This window comes from Geotrypetes seraphini, chromosome 4 (assembly GCF_902459505.1).
Source record: "Geotrypetes seraphini chromosome 4, aGeoSer1.1, whole genome shotgun sequence".
Taxonomy (NCBI): domain Eukaryota; kingdom Metazoa; phylum Chordata; class Amphibia; order Gymnophiona; family Dermophiidae; genus Geotrypetes; species Geotrypetes seraphini.
This window is the reverse complement of record NC_047087.1, coordinates 22,853,768-22,877,356: the sequence shown is the minus strand read 5'-3', so window position 1 is coordinate 22,877,356 and position 23,589 is coordinate 22,853,768. Positions and strand designations below refer to the sequence as shown.

Here is a 23,589-nt window from a genome sequence, read left to right as displayed (position 1 = left end):
GCCCTCGGGTGTTTACCGTCTTGCCGGCTCCCTCCTCTGTCTTGCTGCAGCGTTTGCGCATTTGTGCGGCCCCAGAAACATTTTTTTTCGGCCAATGCGGCCCAGGGAAGACAAAAGCTTGGACACCCCTGGGCTAAAGCATCATTTTTAACGTATCTCTACAGCTTGTTTGCGGTTTTAACTGATTCCTTCTCCATTTGGGACCCCCGATGAAGGCGTGTTTTCCGAAACACGGACCGTGTCGGGTCCATTGGTTTGTTTGCCTTTAGGTGATGTTTTTAACCGCATTTTATTTAATGTCATAATAAACTTTGCCTGCATCATGGTATGCCTGTCTGCAGTTTCCCTTGGGTTAGATTTGAGGATGGGAGCACAGACTCGAATTGCAAAGCCCTTGGGCAAGTTGCTCAGTCAACCGGTTTCTTCTCTGTGTCCCACCGACTGAACACTTTCGGATCTCGCCCGAGCTCCAATTTCTTGTCTCTAGGAAATATTCAGAAATGATTAATGGCCATTTGGGCACAATTTCAATGAAAGGGAAGATGCTGCTACTTTCTTTTTTGCCGTCTGCCCAGCAGTGACATATCTCCAGTCAGGGCAGCCTAATAGAAAGCAGTCAGAAGCCCAGAGCTGCGCCCTTTGGTCCGGAAGGGGGGAGGGGGAGGGGCAATAAACACTAGCGAGAACTGCCCTCCCGGCCCACTGAAGAAAGTGCGTGATCCAGGCCCAGGACGTGGTCACTTTCCTCCTCCCTCTGACATGAGCGAGTCCCTGCTGGAAAAATTGTTTGCCAAAAGCAGGCAAGAATGTCCCGAGCCCCGGAAGGCAACGGTGCAAGGTAAGAAAAGCTTTTGGAGGGAGGGGGGGGGGGGGAAGGGCAGGAGTGGGGGTGGGGCTTATTCTGCCCCTTAGGGCACTGGAGAGGGGAAGAGGGAAGCTTCGATCGGAATGAGCCGAGATCTGCCCTTCCCCCCCCCCCATTCCTAGTCCTGGAGACCCCGAGGCACCGCCTCCTCCCCCGACCCGCTTTATGAACGAGTCAACGGGGCAGCTTTTACTTAGACGATTGTGCATTCCCGGTGCCTACAGGATCGGAGTGTGTGTGTGTGTGTGTGGGGGGGGGTCTCTACCACCCACCCCCCTCCGTCTAAACCTGAGCACCAATATCCCCCTGATCCCAATGCAGTTCTGGAGATTGCTGCCCTTCCCCCCACCCCTTGCCATTGCAATCCTAACCCCACTGTCGCTACCACCAGCAACGCCCACTTCCCAGCACCTTTTCTTGCATCCCACCAGTGTTTACACAGTTGACATCCTGTTTCCTTTGCATGTGGGAATAGGGTGGCCCTTACAAATCTTCCCTCATCACCCATCTAATGGCTGCATTGAAATCACTAGTTCATCCGGAGGGAGGTCTTTTAAAAGAGCTGTGTTATGCCTGAGGCTTTGCAACCCTGGAGAGACCCTTTAAAACGGCCGCAATCCAGTTGGCTTTTCAGGATTTCCCCCAATGAATATGCATTGAAAGCAGTGCATGCACATAGATCTCATGCATATTCATTGGGGAAATCCTGAAAACCCGACTGGATTGCAGCCCTGGAGGAGGGACTTTGAGACCCCTGCTTTAAAAGGACTTTTTTTGCTCTCTCTCCTTAAGTTCTCTCCATGGCTCCCCCTCCCCCTCCTCCAATCTTCTTGGGAGGTCCCATCAGAAAACCAGCTACAAATAGATCTATCAGGGGGATTCCCAGCCTCCTAATAGGCTAATTTACCTCTAATTTCTTTTTGAGTGGGGTTGCTTTTCATCACTAGACTAGTACGTCTGTCGTCTTATGATCCAGATACTCAAATGAGGTTTTAAAACAAGCCAGAAACATTAAATTTTTTTAAAGTTAAAATGATCAGACTCTTTGGAACTTACAAAAAAAAAAAAAAGACCAAACAAATCAGATCTACCATTTCAGTCCCGTTTCAGTGCCAAAAGCTGAGCACCTATTTGACCTCTGACTTTAGACACCATGGGGCTCATTTTCAAAAAAAAAGTCAATGTCCGGGTGACAAAAGTGCGCGAGACTTCAGCGTGCCGACAATTTGACGCAAGACCCCAGCATGCCGCCTAAAAAGTGACTTTTAAAGAGCTCCGACGGGGGTGTGTGTGGGGGGTACCCCCCACTTTACTTTAGACTGTTCGCGCTGCTGTTGGGGGATGTGGGGGTGCAACCCCCCCATTATAGAGAAAAGTTAACTTTTTCCTAAAAAAAAATCGGGAAAAAGTTCAGTTTACTCGATAATGGAGGGTTCCAATTCCCCCAACCCCCCCCCCAACGGCAGCGCAAAGAGTATGAAGTAAACTAGGGGGGGGGGGGTTCCCCACTCACACTCCACGTCGGAGCTCTTTAAAAGTCACTTTTTAGGCGGCACACTGGGGTCTTGCGCTGAATTATCTGCGCTGCAATGTCGGCGCGCTGAGGTCTCGCATGCGAATGACTATGAACCATCCAAAAGATAGCATATACCCACATGGACTTCTTACTAGTCAAAACGTCCAAGTGGGCATTTTCAAAACTGACTTTCTAGATGTCTTTCTGGTCGTTTTGTCTCCGGTGTGTTTAAATCTTAAGGGAGGTATGGTTTGGGCAGCATCAGCACTCGGACATTGTACAACAATAATCAAACGTTTTACAAAACATCCAGGCACAATTTGGATGTTTTGGGCTAGACCTCTATTTAAAACACATAAGGACCAAAAAGGTACCTCAGATGACCACTGGAGGGACAAAAATATGGCCTCCACACATTTCGCTGGTGGTCACTGACCCCCCCCCCCTCCCCAAATATCTGCTCCGACCGCCTCTTCCTGTAGTAAAGACGGGCTACACCAATCAGGAGTTGCGTGTCAAAGCAGCTCCTGATTGGTGTAGCCTGACTTTACTACAGGAAGAGGCGGTCAGAGCAGACCGCGAGTGATTTTCTTCACCCGCCGGCGTTCCAGCTGCCCTCTCCTGCCTCCCCACTGCCTTTTGACAGGCCATAAAAACGCATTTGCATTTTTTTGAAATTCGCAGGAGTTCCTGCAACGGAACCCCTGCTAATTTCAGGGGCGTACTGTAAATAGTAAGCTGTGTTAGAGGGTTGACAGGGAACTGCTGCACACTTTCGGGTAATTTGGCACCTTAACAGTGCAGGGCTGTTTCCATTTAACCAGCAAAGGTAGAAAAATGGAATGGGGGGAATGGGCCTTATAGTAAACATGCATTAATTGTTAATGATAACGCCACCTCAAGCATTGGAGCTAACTGCATTTAATTGTCTGCTGAGACATGAAGGCTTTGCATTTGCAATCACCTTTTAAGCACCCATCAACCTACACCCCCCACACACATACAACTTCCTCCCTTCCCCATCAGAATGTTTTGTATGATTTTTATATATATTTTCTGATAAAATGTCTTTGTGACTCTGTGCAGCGCTGCGTAAATTAGGCCAGGGACACCTAGCAATGCCTAAGAACACCTACACACCGTTAAGTGTGATTCTATAAGCAGTGCCTAGTGGCTGATTAACAACCATGATGACCGGTGCCTAGTACTTAGGCACCATTTATAGAATTAGGCCCTGATTCTATAAAATCCGCCTAGAGTTAGGCACCGATATCAGCACTTCATTGATCCATAGGCTTAATCCAGCGGTCTCAAACACGCGGCCCACGGGCCACATGTGGCTCTCCAAGTTTTATTTGCGGCCCGCGGTCTGGACTGGATCATTCTTTTCCTTTTGGAGCAGCAGCGTGTCTGGCCAGTTCGTTCCGTTCAAAGCCGCGGGTTGGCGGCTCCTCGCGCTATCCACTCCTGCATCGGAAGCCTCTCTGACATCACAACATCAGAGAGGCTTTAGACGCAGGCACGGATCTCGCAAGGAGCCGCCACCCGCAGCTTTGAATGGAACGAGCCGGTCAGACACGCTGCTGCTCTAGTGGCGTACCAAGGGGGAGGGGGGGGCGGTCCGCACAGCTGGCCACCCTACACTGTTCTCCCTAGAGTGCGGCTCGTCTAGAGCAGTGGTGCCCAACCTGCTTCCCTTCCCTTCTCACCGCTGCCATCGGGGAACAGGCCGGCACCGTGCTCTTTGATCTCCCTGCTTCTCTCGCCGCCCGACGTCAATTCTGACGTCGAGAGGACGTTCTGGCTAGCCAATCGCTGCCTGGCTGCCCGGAACATCCTTTCCGACGTTAGAATTGACGTCGGGCGGCGAGAGTTGGTCGGCCCCGTGGAGAATAGAAGCGTGGAGATCTCGGCCTGTTCCCGATGGCGGTAGCAGCAGCAGCCTATTCCCCGGCGGCGGTGGCATGGGAGAGGACAGGAAGGAAAAAAGAAAGAAGGGGGGGGCGGGACAGGGAGCCAGAAACAAAGCAAAAAATGGGACACGGAATCAGAGAAAGACAGACATAGAGAAAGAAAGAAAAAGTTGGGGGAGGGAATGAAGTCTGGAGGAGAGGAAGCATACAGGAAGCTGAAAGAAGGGAAGAAATATTGGATGCACAGTCAGAAGAATAAAGTGCAACCAGAGACTGATGAAATTACCAAACAAAGGTAGGAAATTACCAAACAAAGGTAGGAAAATGATTTTATTTTCAATTTAGTGATTGAAATGTACCAGTTTTGAGAAAGAAAAGATATTAAACTTTAAATGTGAGTGCTGCAGAAAAAATAGAGTACTTGGAGGGCCGCAGAAAAAATAGTTAATGTCTTATTAAAGAAATGACAATTTTGCATGAGGTAAAACTCTTTATAGTTTATATATCTTTCCTTTTAACTGTTAAAGGAAAGTTTTATAAACTATAAAGAGTTTTACCTCATGCAAAATTGTCATTTCTTTAATAAGACATTAACTATTTTTTCTACGGCCCTCCAAGTACCTACAAATCCAAAATGTGGCCCCGCAAAGGGTTTGAGTTTGAGACCACTGGCTTAATCGGTGCTGATTTTGGCCCTCAGCACCTCACAGTTGGCTGTAGTTGGACTTAATTGAAAGTTAGGCATCTTACTCGAAAATTTTGATTCGAAAAAAACTAAGTGGGTGTGGTTAGGGAGGAACGGGTCATGGGTGTGTTTTTGAATTAGGCGCCTATTTGTGTATTAGGTGCCGTTGGACTCCAATATTGGTGCCTAATGTTAGGCAAAGAAAACCCTGGCATAAATTGGGGATGCCTAAATGTTAAGATGCTGAGTGCTGCCTAAGCACACTTAGGCAAGCTAAGCATGATTCTATAATGGGCGCCTAAGTTTTACAGAATCAGTGCTATCATCGGCCTTAGTGCCTAAGCCAAAACCAATTATTTTGCTGGTGTCCCGGGGGTGGCAGTGATGTCAGAAGGGAGCCGAGGCTAGCGCAAGCAGTAAGTGGAAGGTTCTGCTCGTGCCGGCGCACATTTAAAGAGGTACACGGAGGGGCAGAGAGGAGGAGAGGCACCAGCTCTCCCGCAAAGACAGTGCCCTGAACGGTCCAACCCCAACCCCATCCTCCCTTACTGTGCCACATGTTGGGATGCAGTGGAGCAAAACAAAAGGGGGGGGGGAATCCGTTCTTGAAAAAGCCTTCGGACGAAACTGGTTGAATCTTAAGGTCCTTCCCGAGGTTTAAAATGTCGGGATGCTGTGGAGCAAAACAAAAGGGGGGGGGACCCGTTCTTGAAAAAGCCTTCGGGCGAAACTGGTTGAACCTTAAGGTCCTTCCCGAGGTTTAAAAAAAGAATGAAGAAATAGCTAAAGCTAAGTACAAAGGTTTTTAAAGTTGTATGAGAAAAGTTTATCGAGCACTTTAAAAAAAAACAAACTAAGGTCTGATGATGAATAAAAGCCAGAAAGAGAAACGAGCCTTCAAATAATTTGGCTGGTGGTTGGCTGGAACTGAAGACCATAGAGCACTTAGAAAGGTATTATCTGAAAAAAAGATCACTTAGAAATTAGGCACTTTGAAGTTTATTATATGCCGTTGTGGATTGATGGTATATATTACATAGACAACGTCATAAACAACATTGGGCTATTTTAATACATCACTGCAGGGTGGAGTCAGCATTTAGCCACTTAAGTGCTCATATATGCATAGGAGAACTGTTTAAATAGGACTGCATCGAACACCGTTCTATTGTAATATGCAGTTCACCATAGCCACTTAAGTAATGAAAATAGCACTTAACTGGCTGTGTTTTGTCCAGAGGCATATGCCTGGAGCCTGGACATGGTCCGGCCTTAAATATCTGAGCATAACCCCAGTGGTGGGCAGCAAAATGCTGAGCATCCCTGGCTAAACATCTACTCCTTTGATTATAAACTCTCCTGTACCTTTGAGCTGTTGCTGAAATAAGTGTGAACTGCATCCAAAATCTTTCCTCCATCTTACCTATTTTATTTTTGTTAATCTCTATGTCTGAGAACTCCAAAAAAGCATTTTAGAAATCTTCCTCGGATCCAGGATTTTGGTGCCCCTCGAGGGTGAAACTAACAAAGCCATCGTCTTTCTTTTGCAGGTCAAATACCAGCATGGCTCCAGGGGACTCTCCTTCGAAACGGTCCAGGCAGGCATTCAGTAGGGGACACCAGTTACAACCACTGGTTTGATGGCTTTGCTCTGCTGCACAGTTTCACAATTAAGAATGGTACGACACTGTTCTACGACATTCTTGGCTGACGCGTCTGAGAAAGTAGACAGTTATTCTCATACACTCGTGCCTTAACCTTTTCCTATCGTAATAAATTTTACGTTACGCTGGTTCCAATCGTAATTATCGCTACTGCCCGCTACATTTTCTGCAACAAAGTCCGAATCATTATCCAACTCAGACTCCGAACTACTTGGTAATAAATAGATGGGACAAATGATAGGTAGAAGGTGTACTGCAGTGGTTCCCAAACTCAGTCCTGGGGGACCCCCAGCCAGTTGGGTTTTCAAGATATCCCTAATGAATATGCATGAGAGAGATTTGCATACCTGTCGTTTCCATTATATGCAAATCTCTCTCATGCATTTCATTAGGGATATCTTGAAAACCCGACTGGCTGGGGGTCCCCCAAGACAGGGTTGGTGTCCCCCAAGACAGAGAGAGTGGTCGATCATCGGAACAAGCTTCCAGTGCAGGTGATCGAGGCAGACAGCGTGCCAGACTTTAAGAATAAATGGGATACCCATGTGGGATCCCTACGAGGGTCAAGATAAGGAAATTGGGTCATTAGGGCATAGACAGGGGGTGGGTAAGCAGAGTGGGCAGACTTGATGGGCTGTAGCCCTTTTCTGCCGTCATCTTCTATGTTTCTATGTTTCTATGATGGGTCATTTGGCCTTTATCTGCCATCATGTTTCTATAATCAGAAAGTTCTATGACATCACAATGCAGGTGTAAAGAGCCTTAGCCTATAGGAAGAGGAGATGCAAATGTTAAGAGCCTTAGCCAATAGGGAGAGGAGGAGAGAGTGGCTGCTGCAGACACCAGAAAGTATTTCTTCACAGAGAGAGTGGTTGATCATTGGAACAAGCTTCCAGTGCAGGTGATCGAGGCAGACAGCGTGCCAGACTTTAAGAATAAATGGGATACCCATGTGGGATCCCTACGAGGGTCAAGATAAGGAAATTGGGTCATTAGGGCATAGACAGGGGGTGGGTAAGCAGAGTGGGCAGACTTGATGGGCTGTAGCCCTTTTCTGCCGTCATCTTCTATGTTTCTATGATGGGTCATTTGGCCTTTATCTGCCATCATGTTTCTATAATCAGAAAGTTCTATGACATCACAATGCAGGTGTAAAGAGCCTTAGCCTATAGGAAGAGGAGATGCAAATGTTAAGAGCCTTAGCCAATAGGGAGAGGAGGAGAGAGTGGCTGCTGCAGACACCAGAAAGTATTTCTTCACAGAGAGAGTGGTTGATCATTGGAACAAGCTTCCAGTGCAGGTGATCGAGGCAGACAGCGTGCCAGACTTTAAGAATAAATGGGATACCCATGTGGGATCCCTACGAGGGTCAAGATAAGGAAATTGGGTCATTAGGGCATAGATAGGGGGTGGGTAAGCAGAGTGGGCAGACTTGATGGGCTGTAGCCCTTTTCTGCCGTCATCTTCTATGTTTCTATGGGTTTGGGAACCACTGGTGTACTGTATGTCCCATGCCATGGGACATACGATGGCAACGACATTTTTGGAATGTCCCGTCATCCGGGACACACGTTAGGAAAAGGCTAATAAATCGGTTAGTCTTTTTTTAGGACAGATCACATTGGAGATGATGTATCAGGTAGGTGTTGGGGATTGTCGGGGGTTTGGGGGCGATCGATGGGGCTGGCGGCAGAAGGAAGTGGGCATCCCTTCTGCTTCGGACAGTGTCCGGGGGGGGGGGGGGGGTTTGGGGGTTCCCTGCTGCGATCAGCTTAATGGCCGTGTCTATTTGAAATGTAGGCCAGCATTTTGCTGGCCTACATTTCAGGCACCTATCGTAGCCCTAGGGAGATGTCTAGGGCCGCTTAAGCTCGCCTAAGGCCATTTCAGGCAAAACTATTCTCACGCCCAGCCTTGGGAGAGCTTAAGTATCCCTAGGCATCGCCCTACACCCACGACAGGCGCCTGTCTCTTTTTTTTTTTTTAGAAAACTTACATTCCATTTGGCTAGTTAGACAGCACTAGGACGCCTACAATTGGGATGTTTTTTAATAGAATTTTCCCCTTAATGTCTGCCAAAAGCTGGTGTAAACGCTCATACCTAGCTAATGGCAGTTAAGTGCGCAAATGCATGTATTCTGGAACGTTACACTTAATTTCCGGGAATGATCTTGACCCAGCCATGCCCCTCCCGTAGCCACCCCCCCTTTAGGTGCTATGAAATTTAGGCACATATTTAGGGCAAATACACATGTAACTCCTAATTACTGCAGCTTAAGTGCTTCTTAACTCCAATAATTGATTGTTAGTGCCCAATCAGCTAATTAGTTTATGTACAGGCCTGGGATCTGCACCCAAATTTGTACACCCAGTTTTCAATTACCTATACAGAATCCGGCGGTTTGTGACAATTCCAGGTTATCAGCCAGCTACTAAGCAGACTATTATGTCATTTGGCAGGTGAAGTTTACTACCGAAGTAAATTCCTCCGCAGTGACACTTACAACTCCAACACAGAGGCAAACAGAATTGTAGTGTCAGAATTTGGAACAATGGCCTATCCGGATCCATGCAAGAATATATTTGCCAAGTAAGGGGTGCATATATTTCTATCCAGAGCTAGCTTTCAACGCTTCTTTCTCAGAATATAAAAAAGGATGCCCGAAAAGGGACAGTTAATTCTCATGCAATGTGTCTAGTAGCCCTGAACGGTAGGGTCTTGTATCTGAACCAGCAAGTTGCTTGCAGAAAACTGTAAATCATGTTTTCAGCTCTACCTTCTTCCCAGGGAGCTGCTTCTGCCCTCTCAGTTTGTTTTCTGCAAGCAAGTTGCTCAGAAGTGATTCTGATCTGCTCTGCAGATTTTTATTTTGGGTATTTTTTTCTTTGGAGGCTTAGTGCCAAGAGGTTTCCACTGTTTGGTACCTCTGCCTGGGAAAAGATGCAGACTATGGACTTTTCCTCCAGGAACTTGCCCAAACCTTGTATAAACCCCGTTCTTTCTGTTCACACGCAAATTTATAAAATGGCTATTCAAGCTGCACATGCCAGCAAATACATGTGCACTTCTGCGCATCCTTAAATGTATTTTATGGAAAACTCCATGTTTAGAAGAGTCTTTTGTATAATACTCAACATGGACATTTCAAGTGCTTCCTCGATATTCTATTCCTTTAATTATTTCATTTAATTTTTGTTGGCCCACAAAGATGTATGTACTTTGTAAAACTCATGGTGCTCACCAAATCTCATTGAGTTTTGACAGCTTGTAACATGGTAATACCTTGAAACTTTGCACAAGGCAATAGCACTCACCCTTTCCAGGATAAGTGTTTCCACACTAGCTACCTACTCTCAAATACCACATCTCGAATAGACTACTTACTTGACAATGCTGCTCAGATAAACCAACACTTCATATCCTGCAGAACTTGGCATAGCGAGGGTAGGAGGCATCCGGGATGGTGGTGCACCCATGTGCCCTCCTCTCCCCCACTCCTTCTGTGCCCTCCTCTCCCTCCTGCTCCATCCCACCCCCAACTCCACACTCTTCCCCTCATGTACCTCTGTAAATCTTTGCCAGTGCGGGTGGCTTCTCCAATATGCTGCTTGCGCCAGCGATGGGTTTCCCTCTGACATCACTTCCTGACCCCACAACCCGAAAGTAATTCAGAGGGGAACCAGGCCAGCACGAGCAAAAAGCAAGAGAAGGTACGGGATGGAAAGGAGGGATTGGCGCAAGCATGGCATGGTTGGTAAGGCGGGGCAGAGAGGTGCGGCACCCCTATCAAGACGGCACCCGAGGTGGTCCCCCCACCCCCCCCCCTTACTACACTGCAGAAGTTATTCTGCTTGCTTTGGTTTGCAACCAATGCCAAAGCAATCTTTGTAACTGTGTTGTGTCTGAAGGTCGTTGGTGCAGTCTGCTAGAGCAGTGTTTTTCAACCTTTTTACACATATGGACCGGTAGAAATAAAATAATTATTCTGTGGACCGGCATCGGTCCGTGGACCGGCGGTTGAAGAACACTGGGCTAAGTCGTGGGCCAGACCCCGCCCATCTCTACCCAATCTCCACCCCAGATCCAGGCCCCATAATAGTACTAATTGCACCTTGCACGTCCCTTGCCTCATCTGGAAGCCTTCCCTCTGACTTTGCCACGTCAGAGAGAAGGCTTCCAGTTCAGGCGCAGGATGCCCGTAGGAGCCACTGCCTGTGGCTTTGTGCACTGAATCAGTTAGGAAGAGGGAGCTGGCTCGAAGATAACGCCACATCGATCGCACCGTGGACCGGCGGTTGAAGAACACTGTTTTGGGCTTGATGCAGGTGCTGGCCCTGTGAACCAGCAGGAATTTTCTGTGGACCGGCACCGGTCCAAGGACCGGTGGTTGAAGAACACTGTGCTAGAGCATTATTATGATAAGAATGTATGTGGTATATGATTAGCAATCTGAGCAAAACTAGCAAGGAATGGTATTGACACATTGAATACATTATCTTTTTCAGAGCCGCCTCCCACTTGTCTCATATCATCCCCGAGTTCTCGGATAACTGCCTAATCAATATCATGAAATGTGGAGAGGATTATTATGCTACAACCGAGATAAATTTCATTAGAAAAATTGATCCGCTGACTCTGGACACACTAGACAAGGTAGAAGGTTCCTTCTGAGTTTTGTTACTTGAAATTCACAACGGTCATTCACTTTATTCCTACTGTGTTTCCCCAAAAATAAGACACTGCCTTATATTAATTATGGCCCCAAAAAGGCACTAGGTCTTATTTTTGGATAGGTCTTATTTTTTTTCATGTAATGATCATCTCTCCCTTCCTTTCCTCCACCCCAATTCTTCCTATTTCCTTTCTCTCCCCCACATGTGCAGCATCTTTCCTCCCCTCTCACCCATCCCCTTGTGCAGTATCTTTCTATCCCCCCCATCCCTTATGCAGCAGAACCCTTGCAGCTTGTATTCCTCCCTTCCTCCCATCCCCCTGTGCAGCAACATTCTATCCCTCCCATCCCCCCCACCGCCACCGCTCCGCACACCTCTCCCCGCTGACCCTTTCATCTCTCCCATCTCTCCTAAACACAGTGGATATGTGTTTAGACCATGTTTTCCTGAAAATAAGACCTACCCTAAAAATAAGCCCTAGTCGCTGGCAGCAGTGCTTCTCCCACCCCTCCTGCGTGCCCCCCCCCCCCACCGTCGACCCTTCCATCTCTCCCTCCCGTCCGAACCCTGACCGTGAGCCAAAATACCTGGAAACAAACGGCAGTGTCGGCAGCACAGTGTGCATCATGGCCTGCCCTTCTCATGTCTGTGCGTTCCTCTGCCGCATCACTGATGATGTCATCAGCAATGTGGCACCGAACAGCCGAATGTGAGAAGGGCAGGCCGCGATGTGCCGACGCTGCCATTTGATACCAGGTATTTCGGTCTCGCGGTCAGGGATCGGATGGGAGGGAGAGATGGAAGGGTCGACGGTGGGGGGGGGGGGCACGCAGGAGGGGCGGGGGAAGCGCTGCTGCCAGCGACTAGGGCTTATTTTTGGGGTAGGTCTTATTTTCAGGAAAACATGGTCTAAACACATATCCACTGTGTTTAGGTCCCGTGTGATATCCGTTGCTGGCCGGTGAGGTGCACACATATGGGATCTGTCACATGGATTCAGTCAGCTGTCTGCAGAACACGGGAGGAAACCAGATTCAAGGAGCAAGAGCCACTAGGGAGAGTAAAACAGATGGGTAGAGGATCAGCCCCTCACATACCTCTGTAAATCTTCGCCAGTGCTAGTGGGTTCTCCTGCATGCTGCTCATGCCAGCGTTGGGTTTTCCTTTGATGTCACTTCCTGGCCCCGTTACCAGGAAGTGATTTAGAGGGGAACCGGGCCAGCGCGAGCAACAGGCAGAAGTTGCTTGCGCTGGTGAAGATCTACAGAGGTATGGGGTGGGGGAGAGGGATGGTGCGAGTGGGGCAGGGTGGAGAGGTTTTCGGCGCCCCTATCGAGACGGCGCCCAGAGCGGTCTGCTCCCCCCACCCCACCTTACTATGCCACTGGACAAGGATGCTGGAAGGTATAATTCCAAATAAGTCTTCCTCTCAGTACCTAGCCCAATAGACCTAACAGAATGGACCACAGGTAGTGGCGTAGTAAGAGAGGAAGGGTGGGGTCCGCACTGGGTGCTGTCTTGGTGGGGGCGCTGGAACCTGTCATCTCCGCCTCCCCCCCCTACTACTTCACACACATGCCCCTTCCCTCGTACCTCTAACATTCGTGGCGCAAGCAGCAATCGCAACCTGCTGCCCACGCCGGTGTCGACTCTTCCTCTGACGCCACTTCCTGGACCCGCGCTTAGGAAGTGACGTCAGAGGAAGGGCCGACGCTGGCACGAGCAGCAGGTTGGGGTTGCTGCTTGTGCTGGGAATGTTAAAGAGGCACGGGTGAAGGGAGGGGGCGGGGAAGGAGCAGATGGGGGGGGTGGAGAAGAGAGCAGGGGAGGGGTACCACTGCCTCAAGTGCCTTTCGCTCTCACTACGTCACTGACCACAGGGGCCATGGTCCCCACCAATATTTTACCCAAAACAATAGCATCAGCTAGAGAGCTTGAAGAACAGGGCAGGAGACTAGTTTGTTCGGCCCCTCCAATCAAAATTTGATATTGTGCTTCCCCTGGTTAGAGAACAAGTGAAGTCGGGTTGCAAAATCCCACCTTGTGATCTTGGGCAAGCCAGCGAACAAATTTAGGGAGGGCGGTTCAAAAGCCTGGTTGTAGCCAGTCTTACTTGCAAGGCAACTCACCACTTATGCACCAAAGGGTTCTTGAGGGCTTTTACCGATTGTGGTATCAGCCACCAAGAACCCTATGCAAATGCATTAGAAGAGCTCATTAGTATTAAAATGAGCGCAGAAGGGAAAACCACCTCTCACCAGGTAAAATTTTCCTGCAGGTCTGGAGCTGCTGGCAGCTCTTTATTCGTATATGAAGAAGGACACGGTACCACTCGAAAGGGTCCAGAGAAGAGCGACTAAAATAGTTAAGGGGCTGGAGGAGTTGCCGTACAGCGAGAGATTAGAGAAACTGGGCCTCTTCTCTCTCGAGCAGAGGAGATTGAGAGGGGACATCATTGAAACATTCAAGATACTGAAGGGGATAGACTTAGTAGATAAGGACAGGTTGTTCACCCTCTCCAAGGTAAGGTGAACGAGAGGGCACTCTCTAAAGTTGAAAGGAGATAGATTCCGTACGAACATAAGGAAGTTCTTCTTCACCGAGAGAGTGGTAGAAAGCTGGAACGCTTTTCCGGAGTCTGTTATAGGGGAAAACACCCTCCAGGGATTCAAGACAAAGTTGGACAAGTTCCTGCTCAACTGGAACGTACGCAGGTGAGGCTGGACTCATTTAGAGCACTGGTCTTTGACCTGGGGGCCGCCACGTGAGCGGACTGCTGGGCAGGATGGACCACTGGTCTGACCCAGCAGCAGCAATTCTTATGTTCTTATGTGTTCTATGGTCAGAACACAGCTGTTAGCTGCGGAACACACACTTACACAAAACACGCACAAGAATTACGTCCATGCCCGAGAGCTCTGCCAGTCAGAAACTGTTTTGGACCTGGGCAGAAGAGCTGTGCCTACTGCTCAGCTCTTGTGCACAGGCACCAGGCACCGTTCCTCCCCCTTTCACTGGGTTACTCAGCACAAATAGCACACTAGGCAAATTGAAATCGCTCCCAACCCATGGTTTTTGTTTTTTTTACTAGTTTGCCTGAGCGATGTACACCCTGCCCTTAGATCAGGGGTGTCAAAGTCCCTCCTCGAGGGCCGCAATCCAGTCGAGTTTTCAGGATTTCCCCAATGAATATGCATGAGATTTATTTGCATGCGCTGCTTTCATTGTATGCTAATAGATCTCATGCATATTCATTTGGGGAAATCCTGAAAACCCGACTGGATTGCGGCCCTCGAGGAGGGACTTTGACACCCCTGCCTTAGATGGTAGAGAAGTGACCCACAGGACGTAATGTAACTCACTTCATCTCCTATGGAAAAGGCATGCACTAGATTTAAAATGCCTAACACTTGTACTTTTGAGTTAATGAAAGCTGTTCCTCCCCCCCACTTCTTACAAAGAACTGCTCCTTTATTGAGGTACTCTTCTAGTCTCCAATATTCCCTGTATTAGGTCTGAAATGTGGGACTCTTCTAACCATTTTTCTATACCTTTCCAATATATTAATGCACCTAAAGAGGAACAGTGCTGTATAGACAGAAGTATAGTGTGATTATTAAAACAATATTCTCCTGTATTACCACCAGCAGCTGCTCTCAGATCCTCCAATCCAGGAGCAGCTTTGAGCACATGACCGTGCATCCTAGAAAGCTTTTACTTCCAAAATGGTAGCTTTAGATCAGTGGTTCCCAACCCTGTCCTGGAGGACCACCAGGCCAGTTGGGTTTTCAGGCTAGCCCTAATGAATATGCATGAAGCAAATTTGCATGCCTATCACTTCCATCATATGCAAATCTCTCTCATGCATATTCATTAGGGCTAGCCTGAAAACCCGATTGGCCTGGTGTTCCTCCAGGACAGGGTTGGGAACCACTGCCCTAATCAATATGCAAGGAGCAGATTTGTATGCCTGGCACCTCCATTATATGCAGATCTCGCTCATGTATATTCATTAGGGCTATCCTGAAAACCCGACTGGCCTAGTGGTCCTCCAGGACAAGGTTGGGAACCAATGCTTTAGATGGAAGCCATTAACACACTCTATGCCAGTGGCTCCCAATCCTGTCCTGGAGGATCCCCAGGCCAATCGGGTTTTCAGGCTAGCCCTAATGAATATGCATGAGAGATATTTGCATATAATGGAAGTGACAGGCATGCAGATCTGCTCCATGCATATTCATTAGGGCTAGCCTGAAAACTCGATTGGCCTGGGGGTCCTCCAGGACAGGGTTCAGAACCACTGCACTATGCAGTGTAATAAACCTACAGTCAGATTCTCTCATTGCTTTAGGTTGACTATACTAAGTACATAGCCGTGAATATAGCAACTTCTCATCCTCACTACGACAAAGAGGGCAACGTCCTCAATGTGGGCACCTCCATAGCTGACATGGGAAAGACAAAATACATGATCTTCAAGATCCCTACATCTCAACTGGGTAAGTTATGGAGCTGCTGTGACTTGTCTGTGCGCTTGCAAGATGATTCAGTACTTCACGGTGTCTAGAAAGAACAGGACTCTTCACGCAGTTTCAAAATACTTTGCATTTGTTTAAATTTTTATCTAAGCGGTGTACAATCGTACATATGGTAGAAAACTCAAACAAGACGACATAAAATATTACAATAATTTCAAAACAATCCTTCCTAATTTTCTCTCAAAAAATAAAACCCCATTAAACCTGGAACAATCCAAGAACCCACTGAACTTGGCGAAAAGCATCTACAAACAAGTGTGTTTTTAGGAATTTCTTAAAAGACATGCGATCCTTACACAATCTCATCACGCCTGGCGTAGAGTTCCAAAGATAGTTCCCAGCAATGGAAAAAATAGCCATTCTAGATTTCACATAGTGAATCCCGTCTTCCTTTAAGCTAGTTAGCAACATCCCCCCCCTCCGCAGAGCATAAATCTCTCTGGTTGATAAACTTGGAAAACAAGAGGGAGCAGAAAAGTACACTATCTGGTGAACAGCTGATAATACTTTATAATAAAGAATGACACGATGACAAAATTCATCACCGTTCCCGTCCCCACGGATAATCGCGGGAAATAATCCCATGTCATTTTCTAGTGTCTATTTCAACCTCAGTCCTTCTACACCAGCATTCTTCAAAGCAAAGCTTGCGGGTCAGTGGTTGTGCCCAATTATACTCTGATTCTTTCCTCTCTCCTTAAAGAATGACATGAAGATGGTTTCCCGCGGTTATCCGCGGGGACGGGAACTGTGATGAATTTTGTCACCGTGTCATTCTCTACTTTATACCATATTCACTGTTGTACAGGCAACCAATGTAGAGATCTTAGAACGGGAGTGATATGTTCAATCCTAGCTATACCCACTAGTAGTCTGTCAAGGTCTACATGTTTTCTTTGTCAATCCAAGGTAAAGCCGATTGCAGTAATCAAGCCAAGTCAACGACAATGCTTGAACAACCTCAACTAAACTAAAATTTAATTTTATAGACCGGGTCTTCAACCAAAAGGTGCTCGACTCAGTTTACAATAATGTAAGTATAGCGCATAAATATAGAAGAATAATGTAATCTAGAATGACTTAGGGCTCCTTTTACTAAGGTGTGCTAGCGTTTTTAGCGCACGCACAAGATTAGTTCACGATAGCCAAAAAATTACCGCCTGCTTAAAAGGAGGCGGTAGCGGCTAGCGCGCGTGGCATTTTAGCACGCGCTAAAACCGCTAGCGCATCTTTGTAAAAGGGGCCCTTAGTTTCCAAAGTGTTTAGTAAACAAAAAAGTTTTCACAGCTTTTCGAAATAAAACGAAGGGGCCTAGACATCTAACTGGAAGTGGTCACTCATTCCAGAGCTCGGTTAGTTTGAAAATGTAAGAGTGGCTGAATCTCTTGAAAGTTCTGTTTTTACTCCTAAGGGAAGGAAATGTAAGTTCTAATTTATTTGAACTCCTAGCGAGATGAGATCTGTGTACATTCCAATCTAAAGGAACCAAAGTAATAAAGATGCCAAAGAGAATTTTAAATGCAATACAAGCACACTTAAATTGAACTCTTAAGGTACCCTGGATGCCGATGTAATTCCTTGAGCAATGGGTTACGTGATCAAATTTACTATTTTGTTTAGTTAATTTATAATTTGTGTTCAAATTGGCTCAATGAATTTTGGGGTTTTGTTAATTAAGAGCTGACCTCTTTTGTAAGCTCAGTGCGCTGGAGCTCCATCCTGTTGAAACACAAATTTCAGAGAAAACCAAAAAAACTCTGTGGAGTGACGATGTTCCTAAATTGACATTATTAGAAAGTGTCAAAGTTCCAAAGGTACACTGAAATCATCCACATAAAATAATTCCATCCACATCAAAATAAATCATCCACATAAGAGTCTTCAACCTAGGTCTTTTAAGGCTCTTATGTGGATGGAATTATTTTATGTGGATGATTTCAGTGTACCTTTGGAACTTTGACACTTTCTAATAAAGTCCATTTAGGAACATCGTCACTCCACAGAGTTTTTTTGGTTTTCTCTGGATTTTCTTCTTTGTGGATATTTCAGGGTCAATTCCTTTTGTTTTTTGCTTGAAAGACAAATTTCAGGCACAAGTTTCTGCTGCAATAGGACACTTTTGAGTTATTTGGAAAAATGTTGGGGTCCCGTTTTTTTGTCCCAGACACCGTGTATGATGATAATCAAACCTGGTATCATTTTCTGTTTATCATTCATTGAGACTGTGAAGACCACGATGTCCCTACATTAGCTAAGAAATGGTGAATATACTCCTAAAATCATTCTTTGGCGTTCATTCTCTAAATATGCACATAAGCTCATAGGTCCTTCTTTACAGCAAACTGGCTCACCGAATGGCATAGTGAGAGAGGTTGACACCCAGGGCAGAGATGCCTGGCATCACTTCCCTGTGTGCCCCCCGATTCACTCTTCCCAACTGCCATGACATGGCCATGCACCCCCTACACACACTTGTCGCCAGCACTGTGACATCACCACATCTCTCCTTTCCAGTACCTCTTCGTATCTTCATCAGCAACAAGCAGGCTGGAATACTCACTCCTCACGCCAGTTTAGCCTTCCATATGATGTCATGACCTGATCCCATGAACAAGGAGTGACTTCAGAGTGAGGGACGAGGCCAGCGCGAGTAGCACATAGGACAACCTGCTTGCTGCTGGCAAAGATTTGAAGAGGTAGCAGAGGGGGAGGGGGTGCCCTTCAGATACTCATCCCGTTGCATCATATTGCATCCCATTGCTGGTGGGGGGGAGGGAGAGAAGAGGTTTCGGTGCCCCTGCCAAGCTGGCACCAGGGTGGTTCCCACTCCCCTTGCTACCCCGCCATTAACACAGTATTTTCTTCCATAAAATAACATTTTCCTGGAGCAGAATTAGATAGCAATTATAAATAACACATCAGCTACATTGAAAATGGTACATTAGGTAAATATATTACTGTTTGCACAAATTCATTTTCATTTCCACGTTCACATTGTGTACAAGAGATGATATTTCAGATTATTAAACTTAAACCTTAAAAATGGAGAGTAGTGTAGTTAGAAATGAGACTACGAGAAAAAATCTGTACACGGTCCAGACAAATGAAATGGACTGTGCTTTTTTCTAAAACCAGAAACTGGTACACAGGACAAGTAAAGTGTACTTTGTCTGCGTTATAACCTGTAGAATTAAAGTTTTTGTTATGAGTATGCCAGTGGAGAAGCCAGATGTACTATTTTGGGTGAGCCTACAGTTACTTGGGTGGGCCCTTTCATCCTCTCCCCCCTTAGTTCAGCATTTCCTCTCTGCTGCCCAACCCCCCACCCCCCAAACACACACACACACACCTGTCCCCACCATCAGAGACCTTCTTCTTCCCCTCTGAATTCCTCTGTTCCTTCTTGGTCTACCAAATAGGCATCCTGGAAGCCTCAGTGATTCAACTTCGCTGCCTGCGCCAGCCCCCGTAGGCACCCCTTGCTGCATCCTGCCCTAGCTGACATTACTTCCTGTTTCCTCACTGGTAGGACACAGCAGAAGGAAGCCTGCATAGACCAGTGCAGGTGGCAAAGTCCGAGGATGAATCGCTCTAGCTACCAAGATGTCTCGGGGGGAGACTGGGGAGGGATGAGGAATTCAGAGAGGGGGGCAGATGGTGGGCTACCAGAGGAGAGGAAGAGAGGGGTATGAAATACTACAGCTGAGTAGACCTGGGCCAAGTATGGGTGGGCCTGTGCCTGTATAAACAGTTATATGAAACAGACAGCAAGATTAAAGGCCCGGCCCATTTTGCAATACTGATGCTGGATTTGGAATATAGATTTAAGCATTTCCTCTTCCAAATCCAAGCTCGAGGTGAAGTACAGTTTAGAATGATACCCTAGTTATTTCCCTTCGCCAAGAAAGCTTGCAAGCAAAGCTATAGCAAAGGCAATGGACATTGAAATGACCTGGCCAAGGTCACAAAGAGCAACCGTGCGAAAAGTCAAGATGCATGTTGAAGGACCAACCATTTCACAAATATTTGATAAGGGCAGGTTGTTCACCCTCTCCAAGGTAGGGAGAATGAGAGGGCACTCTCTAAAATTGAAAGGGGATAGATTCCGTACGAACGTAAGGAAGTTCTTCACCCAGAGAGTGGTAAAAAACTGGAACGCTCTGCTGGAGTCTGTCATAGGGGAAAACACCCTCCAGGGATTCAAGACAAAGTTAGACAAGTTCCTGCTGAACCAGAACGTACGCAGGTAGGGCTAGTCTCATTTAGGGCGCTGGTCTTTGACCAGAGGGCTGCCGCGTGAGTAGACTGCTGGGCACAATGGACCCCAGGTCTGACCCAGCAGCGGCAATTCTTATGTTCTCTCTGTCTACACTGCCATCGTAGAAAAAGACAAGAAAAATTCCTGCCTGAAGCGTACGGAGCTGGTCTGCAGCATTCCATCCTATAGCCGCATCAACCCCAGCTACTATCACAGCTTTGGAATGTCGGAAAACTACATTATTTTTATTGAGCAACCTTTCAAACTCGATATTCTGAAATTGGCAACAGCTTACTTCCGAGGTGCCAACTGGGCTTCCTGTCTCAACTTCCATAAAGAAGAAAAGGTAACCCAGCTCTGCTATCAGTCTTATTTCTTATACAGTGGCCGGGCAACCACTGCCCTCAAGGGAACAACCCAGCTGGGTTGTCAAGATTTCCGCAATGAATATGTATGAGATTGATTTGCATGTCCTGCATCCGTTGTATGCAAATAGATGTCAGGCATCTTCACTGTGGAAATCTTGACAACCCAGCTGGGTTATGGCCTTCGAGGACCATTGGTTGCCCACCCTGGCTTATGCTGCATACTTTAGGTTAACAATGTTATGTTATGTTATGTGTAATCTTATATCCTGGGTCTGAGCAAATCAAATTCACCTAATAAGTAAGTTTTACATCAGTAACCAACAGCTAGAGGTTTATTTATTAATTTAAACAAACACTGTGATGTTAATTTGAGTAGCATACAATTATAACAGCATTATACAAAAAAGCTTTGCCCACATTTGTGAGAAGCTATACGTAGAATTATACACAGAATCAGGCATGCTACATAGTTAAACGTGCTACTTAAAATTATACACATAATGTAAGATAAGGCATCTTAAAAGTAAGTAACCACCAATCAGGCCTTAGGCTTAGTGGGGATGGGCGGACCTGCTATGCCTAAGGCCTGATTGGTCCAGGCTTCTAGAGCCTGGGCCAATCAGGCCTTAGGCTTTGCGGGATGTGCCGGGAAGGGGCGGGCCTGCCTCATTTCGACGAGTCGGGCCTGCCGGCTGGACGGGCAAGACCCATCTGGCCAACAATTAAAGGTTAGTTTGGTGGGGGGGAGGTTTGGGGGCTGTTAGCGCGGGGTGTGTGTGCGAAGGGGGGCGTCTTCCGGCAGGAGGGATTGGGCACCCTCCTGCCGGCAATCGGACAGGCGGCCGTGGCTGCTATACTTATAGCGGCAGAGAGATCCCTTGCCACGATAAGTTTAGCGGCCGCGTCTACTTACAATGTAGACCAGCATTTTGCTGGCCTACATTGTAAGCGTCTCTTCCTCTACTAGGGAGACGTGTAGGGCCGCCTAGGTTCGCCTAAGGCCCTTAGGCGAGCTTAGGTGTCTTGCGGGCCTCAGGCTCCCAGAGGCGCCTTCAATATAGGCGGCCTGCCTGGGGAGCATTTTTTTTAAAAACATGGATCCCGATTAGCTGATTAGACAGCTGTAGGACGCCTAAAGCTGCCTAAAATCAGGACGCACTTTGTAGAATCAGGGCCTTAAGGTTTAACATAGTAACATAGTAGATGAAGGCAGATAAAGACCCGAATGGTCCATCCAGTCTGACCAACCTGATTCAATTTAAATTTTTTCTTCTTAGCTATTTCTGGGCAAGAATCCAAAGCTCTACCCGGTACTGTGCTTGGGTTCCAACTGCTGAAATCTCTGTCAAAACCTACTCCAGCCCATCTACACCCTCCCAGCCATTGAAGCTCTCCCCAGCCCATCCTCCACCAAACAGCCATATACAGCCATATGCAAGTCTGCCCAGTACTGGCCTTAGTTCAATATTTAATATTATTTTCTGATTCTAGATCCTCTTGTGTTCATCCCATGCATGTTTAGTTTAGTTTAAATTGGGAAGATAGATACTCTGGGGCCAAACCAAACAGCACTTAGCGGGCTATCTTCCACTGAATATCCAGGTCTGCACCCAGGGTGGACCGTCCCACCCCCCTCCGCACTCCCCTTACTATGCCATTGAATGGTGTATTAACTTGTGCGCAGGTAGGCGCCCTACCGGTGCCTAAGTGCAAAACACCATTTAAAAGACCTTTTAAAAGAATTTTCATGGTGCCTAAAAAAATGGCACCAGAATTGCACCTACAGAGAGACTTGAACACCACCATAGACGTGGCTAACGCCAGAAGAGGCATTAGGCGCTATAAAGCGCCTCCAAAAAGTGCGATTCACATCAAAGGTAGGTGCCGGAAAGGTAGGCTTTGAAAAACCCTGGCCTACATTTCTGGCGCCTACCTTTCCCGAAGGCGCGATGCTCTAAACGGTGCCATCGCGTGATTGACACGCAATCGGCAGCCGCCGACATTGATGCCTTTTAGAGAATCTGGGCCTCTGAGTAAACGTTCTTCATATTTTTGGGCTTAGGAAACAGACATAAAACTTCAGCACACCAACTTTCTGCGCTTCAGGAAGAGGAAGGGGGAGGAAGGGAGGTGGGGACAAGTCATAGGACTGAAGTATCTAGTATCTAGTATATTAGGATTTTATATACCGCCTATCAAGGTTATCTAAGTGGTTTTACAATCAGTTACTCAAGCATTTTCCCTATCTGTCCCGGTGGGCTCACAATCTATCTAACACAGGGGTGTCCAATGTCGGTCCTCGAGGGCCACAATCCAGTCGGGTTTTCAGGATTTCCCCAATGAATATGCATGAGATCTATTTGCATGCACTACTTTCAATGCATATTCATTGGGGAAATCCTGAAAACCTGACTGGATTGCGGCCCTCGAGGACCGACATTGGACACCCCTGATCTAACAGAAGCTATAATCCAAACAAACATCTATTTCACTGCTGATGTTATTCTTGGTGGAAAAAGTTATCAAAGGTGTCGTTCAGAATAGCATCGTTCTTTTGATATCTTTCAGACATGGATTCATGTTGTGGATAAGAGAACAAAAAAGCCCATCGAGACCAAATTCTACACCAACGCATTGGTTGTGTTTCATCATGTAAATGCCTATGAAGAAGACGGCCATCTTGTTGTAGATGTGATTGCCTACAAAGACAGTAGCTTGTATGATGTGTTCTACATGGCAAACCTGAAAAAAGTCTTTGACGGTAACAGCAGCCTTGCCTCCATCCCCATCTGCCAACGATTTGTTATCCCACTCCAGCATGACAAGGTGACCACAAAAAAACTTTTAAAAAAAAAAAATCTCCTTCTCTGTGGAGTTTTTTAAGTAGCAATTAAAACATACGGATCCTTTTATTAAGGTACACTAACCAATTTAGTGCGCACTAAATGCTAAGATGCCCGTAGGATATAATGGACACCTTAGCATTTAGCGTGCGCTAATCTTTAGCGTGCGCTAATCTTTAGCGCGCGCTAAATCGGTTAGCGCACCTTATTAAAAGGACCCCATAGTTATCAGCAATTTATTACAGCATTTTAACAATGCACCATT

At 46.8% G+C, this 23,589-nt stretch overlaps 1 protein-coding gene across 1 annotated transcript in view; it reads left to right on the top strand.

Moving 5' to 3' along the window:
• Nucleotides 1-638: 638 nt before the first annotated feature.
• BCO1 (beta-carotene oxygenase 1) overlaps nucleotides 639-23,589 on the top strand; it is a 42,465-nt gene continuing 19,514 nt past the window's right edge. Inside the window, exons 1-7 of the mRNA XM_033943737.1 lie at nucleotides 639-838; nucleotides 6,530-6,658; nucleotides 9,104-9,233; nucleotides 11,150-11,297; nucleotides 15,669-15,816; nucleotides 20,239-20,459; nucleotides 23,050-23,307. Of these exons, the coding sequence (XP_033799628.1) occupies nucleotides 760-838; nucleotides 6,530-6,658; nucleotides 9,104-9,233; nucleotides 11,150-11,297; nucleotides 15,669-15,816; nucleotides 20,239-20,459; nucleotides 23,050-23,307 (1,113 nt within the window). The 5' untranslated portion in view covers nucleotides 639-759. The remainder of the gene's footprint in view (nucleotides 839-6,529; nucleotides 6,659-9,103; nucleotides 9,234-11,149; nucleotides 11,298-15,668; nucleotides 15,817-20,238; nucleotides 20,460-23,049; nucleotides 23,308-23,589) is intronic.